At 38.8% G+C, this 6,000-nt stretch overlaps 1 protein-coding gene across 1 annotated transcript; it reads right to left on the bottom strand.

Annotated features, from left to right (window-relative positions):
• Positions 1 to 1,311: 1,311 nt before the first annotated feature.
• On the bottom strand, positions 1,312 to 3,087 carry LOC143119587 (green-sensitive opsin-3-like). The gene is made up of 5 exons (XM_076281202.1): positions 2,727 to 3,087; positions 2,359 to 2,527; positions 1,979 to 2,144; positions 1,604 to 1,843; positions 1,312 to 1,413 (listed from the first exon to the last, which is right to left on the bottom strand). The coding sequence occupies exons 1-5, from the start codon at positions 3,085 to 3,087 to the stop codon at positions 1,312 to 1,314; spliced, it is 1,038 nt and encodes a 345-aa protein (XP_076137317.1).
• Positions 3,088 to 6,000: the final 2,913 nt, after the last annotated feature.

Below are 6,000 nucleotides of genomic sequence, written 5' to 3'. Positions count from 1 at the left end.
GTTGTGTGTGATGTCTGTATGCTACTGAGACCTTTGAATTTCCCCTTGGGGATCAATAAAGTATCTATCTATCTATCTATCTATCTATCTATCTATCTATCTATTTTTTCTATTCAAAGTCTTATCTTATGAAGTGTTCAAGTAGAACATTAAAGATGAATGTTAGTTTGGAGATTGGCCTGTAATTGTTATGGTCATTAGGGTCTAAGATTGGCTTCTTTAATATAGAGCTTGTACAATTGTGTGCTCAAAACTGGAGAGGACAACTTAATTTCTTAAAGAGCTATTAGCTAAAAAAAGTTGTGAGGGAGTAACATCTGAGGAACAGTGGCTGGGCTTCATATGTGAAACCACCTCAGACAACTGAGACGATGACACTGGTTCGAACAGGTTGTTTGACTGGATGTATCAGTGGAAGATTAGAATCTGGAGGTGAGATGGTGGCTCTTATGATACAACAACACATTGCATTTATATAACGCTTTTCAAGACGCCCAAAGCGCTTCACAGTGAAGGGGGAACCTCACCACCACCACCAATGTGTAGCAACCACCTGGGTGATGCACGGCAGCATTTATGCGCCAGAACGCTCACCACACACCAGCCTGAGTTAATTAAAGATAATGAATGAGCCAATTACACTGGGGGATGATTAGGAGGCCATATTGAATGAACCAGGTTGGGAATTTAGCCAGGACACTGGGGAACCCCTAGCCTGGTTGACACCAGACCCTTCTAAATACATTGTTCACACACGTCATTTGATTTAAGTTCAGCAATGTTGTGCTCAGTGAGGCAGATGTGGAATTGTGACACTCTTTTACCATTTGGAAACACAAATGGAAAATAATTCCAAAATCAGTAGATATCTGTGCTATTGTACAAAACTTCCTGTTTAAAATCAAGTAACTGTTACAAGTTACAGGTTTAACACAGAAATTAAAAGATAAAAGAGAAGTTGTTTTTAGAATGCATGTTTTAATTAATCATATACACTAGTTTTTTTGTCTTTTCTGAAATGCATGCTTATATACAACATATTTACAAGACAACCAAATCATTGCCTGGTTGACCAAAACGGCCCCCAAAAAATAATGATAATGTGCAGTGAGAGATACATATCAAAGATCCGATGACATCAAAGACACAGAAGTGATATCTGTGCCACAGAAAACTTAGACACTGAATGTGAATAAAGAACAGAGTTGTAGCCCTTTTGAATACGAGCACATAAAAACAGTTTCCAATGAATCACCCATGCAAATTCTGAGAGAAGAGGTAAGAGTAAGGCCCAGTAATAGGCATTGAGATTTATGCCGGGCCCACACTTGATACTTCTGTCTTGCTGGTCGAAACAGAGGTCTCATCCTCCATAGATTTTCCAAAGACGGTAGAGAGCATGCAGTTTCGGAACTGGACAAAGAGAAAGAGAGACCAGATTAAGAGAGATCAGATTAAGGTTGAGCTGATATGGATATGCTAATGGAAATACTTCAAAATTATCAATTTAGAGGCACCCCCAATAAAAACAGTTTCTCTCATCCACAGTTAATGTTTCAAAAACAGTGGAGATATGAAGGCAAATGTGGGGTGAAATACTGACCTGCTTGTTCAAAAGTACATAGATGCAAGGGTTGAATATTGATGAGCTCTTGGAGAAGAATGCAGGGATGGCCATGAACTGGGCACTGAAAGCAGCTCCCTTATTGAAAAAGATCCAGGCTGCCACAGTGGCATAGGGTGTCCAAGCTACCAGAAAGCCAACCACCATCAGGACACACATACGTGTCACCTCCTTCTCAGCCTTCTGTGTGGAAGCTGATTCCTGTTGCGCTGCTGCAGCCTGAACATGTAAAGGACAGTGTTAGTCAAAGATGAACACCCTACATTATATTTTTGGCCATCTGTGTGTTTGTATCAGTCTATAATATGTATATATCTGTGTGATAGTGCAGAAAATATAAATAAAATTCCATACCGCCTTGACTGTGCACACTAGGCTGCCATAAGTGAAGGTGATGATAATGACAGGGACGAAGAAGTGAACAACAAACATGTAGATGACATATGACTCATTGTTGTACTTTGGGTTCAAGGTGTAGTAGTCTGGTCCACAGGAGCACTGCAGGCCCTCAGGGATGTACCTGAGCATGGTAAAGAAAGTATAGGAGCCATATGAAATGTGAGAGTGATCACATAATGCACGGGCGGTGGTACTATACTGCACATGCTGCAGTGAAAATTGGGATATTAAATAGAAAATGTATCACCCCCCCAGAATTCTTTAAGTAACCTTTTTGCACATACATTTTTAATGTAAGCATTTTCATTGTATTTGTAGTGTCATTAGTACTGTACCTTGACCAGCCAACCAGTGGCGGGGCAGCACAGGACATAGCCATGACCCAGGTGAAAGCTATTCCCGCCATGGCATGAGTATCAGAGAATTTGAAACTTCCCATTGGCTTGCACACGACAATGTATCTTTCGATAGCAAGAACCACCAGTGACCAAAGAGCTACTTCACCTAGAAGTAAACAAAAGCAGTGATAAGTCAATTAAAATTAATAATGTATGACTGACATGGTCAAACAATTTGAGTTTGAACATAATGTTGTACTCAGTCTGTTAAGGAAGTGCTTTCCTAATTTACTTCTATAAACACATAACATCTACAAAAACATAATAAGGACCATGAAAGCGCAATTCAGTGCATGATCACCTACCTCCTAGGGTTGCCATGAAGCCCTCAACAGCACAGCCCATAGGTCCAAAATAGAAATAGCCATTTACCGCAGAAGTAATGGTAATCGTGAAACCAAACAATACCATGATCATACCAGCCACAGCAAGGTTAACCAGAATATAGTTGAGAGGTTGTCGAAGTTTCTTGTGCAACGCTGTGACCAAAAGAGTCATGCCATTGATAGGAAAGCCAGTGCAGATGAGGCAGAACATGTAGAAAGCAAGAAACTTGTATTGCCAAGGATCCCCGAGGTAGTACTGCTCGTATTCAAAAGGGTTTCTCACCAACCCTGTCCGATTGGACATAGGTATGTAGTAGTTGTCGCCCTCAAACCCATTCATCTTGCTGTTGCTAGTTTTGTCCAATGTGTTAATTGCCGTTCAACTGGTGAGGATGAACAAAAAGTTCAGTGCTTGCTTATGTTGCTCCTCAGTCCATAAAGTCTCTAGGTCCTGGGCAGTAGTTATATAGTGTACTCTAATGGGGTTTAGGCAGGATTAGAGCAGAGGAGGGACCCAAATGTGATCAGGAAGGCGACAGAGATGTGACAGATTAAAGGCTAAACACAATCCTGGTCAGATTTTCATTAAAGTGTGAAATCTGCCAAACAAAAGTGTAAAATGGTAGTTAATGACAGCAAGTGTTTCTTGTTTCATTAAGGTATAAAAAATAAAGTCTCACAGAGGTCAAACTCCCCAGTCATTTTTGAACATGGGGAAGGCCAGAGAATAGACAGTTCAAATAAGGAGAAAGTGTGTTGACCTATCAGGAAATGGGTATAAAAAAAGATACTTGTCTGAACTTCAGGTAAACAATTACGAGGTTACAAACAAATAAAACTTACAAACTTGTCTAGAAAAGGACCCATGACTATCTTGCCCTTATACTGAAGAGGATTGAAAGAGAGGCAAAAAAATCCATAAGAATCACTGTTATAGGCAAAAAACAATCAGACGTGACCTCAATGCTGAAAATTATTTGTTTGCCATTGAACTACATGTAAACGCCTGGAGCTAAATGCAACTGGAATCATGTTTGAGCTTTTGTGCTAACAAACATTCAAGGTGGGTTTGGTGTACATAAAAGACTGACTAAACTATAAGGAATCTCATGCCCAAGTATAAGTATGGTATCGGTGATGTTCTGGGGTTGTTTTTAATCCAAAGGTCCTTGCAAATTCATTAGGTTTCATAGCATCATGAACCCCATGAATTATATGGTCAAAATCGGGATGCCGGTCATAATTGGATCATCCAGCAGGTCAACGATCCAAAACATTTGTCCAGATCAACACAAATTGGTTTACTAAACATAAAATATTTTTTCTGTCGTGGTTATTTTAGTTCCTTGAACTGAACTCCATAGAAAACCAGAACAAGCTTAAGAAGAACATGCAGAAGAGAGGTTGTAGGAATCTGAATGATCCAGAGTTATTCTGTACAGACGAATAGTCTCAAATGCCCTGATTTGCACCCTCCAACTTTATGAAATGTTAAAGGACAAGACTAAGAACTATTCTGGCAAAAGGGAGCTTTCCAAAAAATGAAATACAGGGAGCCCAATACTTCTGGCATATGTGTTTTTGTTAGAAATATTTTTTTCTTTATAAGGATTTTATTTTCCTTCACAAAATAAATTAGCTTCTTTTTTAGTTAAGATTTTTTTACATCTTCTTTTGCTCATCTTTACCAGAGGTAGAGTCAGCTGTCAATAGCTTTGCCCAAAGCCTGAATCTGAGGTCTGTTTTTGTATCACATAATGCAAAAAATATACTTTGTGTATTATATCACAAAGCTGTAAAAGTGGTACATGTGGAAGTTGGAGTGCTTTTGCTACAAAGACTAAATGACTAAAGTTAATCAACTACAGGCCTTAAAGCCCCAAAATTGGCCCTAACCTGAGCAGGATGGCACCTGCCTTGGTCTGGTAATTGTGACTTACTACAGATCTCTTTAGTTTTGCACTGCCAAAATCTGTTATGTGAGCTACAGTACCGGTCAAATGTTTTGAAACACCTACTCTTTCATATTTACTATTTAACAACACTGAAAATTCAAAAAGTTTCAATAACACATGCAAGGTTATAGTAAACAAAAAAAGTGTACACAAAGGTAAATGTTTTATAATTTTTATATTATATCTTCAAAGCAGCCACCTTTTGCTGTGATGACAGCATGATGATATGTTAATCTTTGCCACTTCCACACTGTTTAGTTAACGCAGTGTTTTAAGCTTGATTTTATCCCCAGCAGTTCATTCCACTAATGCCTTTTACCAATTATTTGGAAATCCCATAGAGCAATTAGAATCAAACCTGCGTCACCTAGCTTGCACCCTACATTATCTGTAAATAAGATTTACACTGTTGTAGAATTAAAGGCAGTTAGTGGCGTCATTCCCTTGGAGATAAAGTTATCACATCGTTAACAAACTATTTAGCAGAATCACACTAATTCCATGGATTAAATACACACACCATCCCTATCAATACCTGTTCATTCACAAAACATTTTACATTGTACAAACACTAAAGTGTAGTACTGTACCATGAGTGTTATTTATGGGATTCGAATTTACTGGAGGAAGGTAATTAGGTACAATCTGTGAAGACTGATTAATCCCATTGACACAAAGGGCAAGCTCTCACAGAATATTGAGAAAAGCCACATTGAGAAGGCTGGGACTTGTGCCATTGTCACCTCATGTGTCAATGAACAACACCTCGTTTGGATCTTAGTACATGGATTAGAGGGAATGAAAGGGTAGATATACTGAACATTGCGACATGCAATTTGGCCATCTCAGGTCTGGTCCCATATCATGAGCAACAAGACCACATAAATATAATCCTTCTTTCTGACATACAAACATACCACAGCATTAGTAATTTTCATATGGTTGTGAATTCTTTGGCAATGTCTAAGAGTTTTCAGAGAGTGGCTCTTGTTTGAATAGTCTTGCTTGGTGAACAGGTGTTTCCATTTGGCACAATTATGGAGGCTAAACTGTTTCAGGGCCTTAAACATTCTGGGAATGTTTGTCTAACAAAGTCAATTATGTGGATTAAATTAACAGGCACGACCTGGAAGCCTCTGTGCTGCCCTTCAGTATAAAAGTTGCCCTGATCCACATCCTGTGGCTCTCAATACAGCTAGACCCTTATTACTCTAAAAATACAAGGTAATAAAAAAGAAAAAATCACATTTTGTTTGTTTCAATTTTGCAATGACATTTATCTCACACAAGCGTTACAC

Source organism: Alosa pseudoharengus, unplaced genomic scaffold (assembly GCF_046254945.1).
Source record: "Alosa pseudoharengus isolate Yale_2024_CS ecotype anadromous, Long Island Sound unplaced genomic scaffold, YU_APseudo_1.1 YU_APseudo_1.1_scf_12, whole genome shotgun sequence".
Lineage (NCBI taxonomy): Eukaryota > Metazoa > Chordata > Actinopteri > Clupeiformes > Clupeidae > Alosa > Alosa pseudoharengus.
Note: the sequence above shows the minus strand (reverse complement) of the source record. Positions and strands in the feature narration are given on the sequence as shown.

What these genes read in the sequence shown, in the direction of transcription:
- LOC143119587 (XM_076281202.1), bottom strand. Translation starts at nt 3,087, where the DNA reads ATGAATGGGTTTGAGGGCGACAACTACTACATACCTATGTCCAATCGG. An exon ending in TAGTGTGCACAGTCAAGGCG is followed by an intron (nt 1,844 to 1,978) that starts GTATGGAATTTT and finishes TTACATGTTCAG; the next exon opens with GCTGCAGCAGCGCAACAGGA. An exon ending in ATGTACTTTTGAACAAGCAG is followed by an intron (nt 1,414 to 1,603) that starts GTCAGTATTTCA and finishes CTCTTTGTCCAG; the next exon opens with TTCCGAAACTGCATGCTCTC.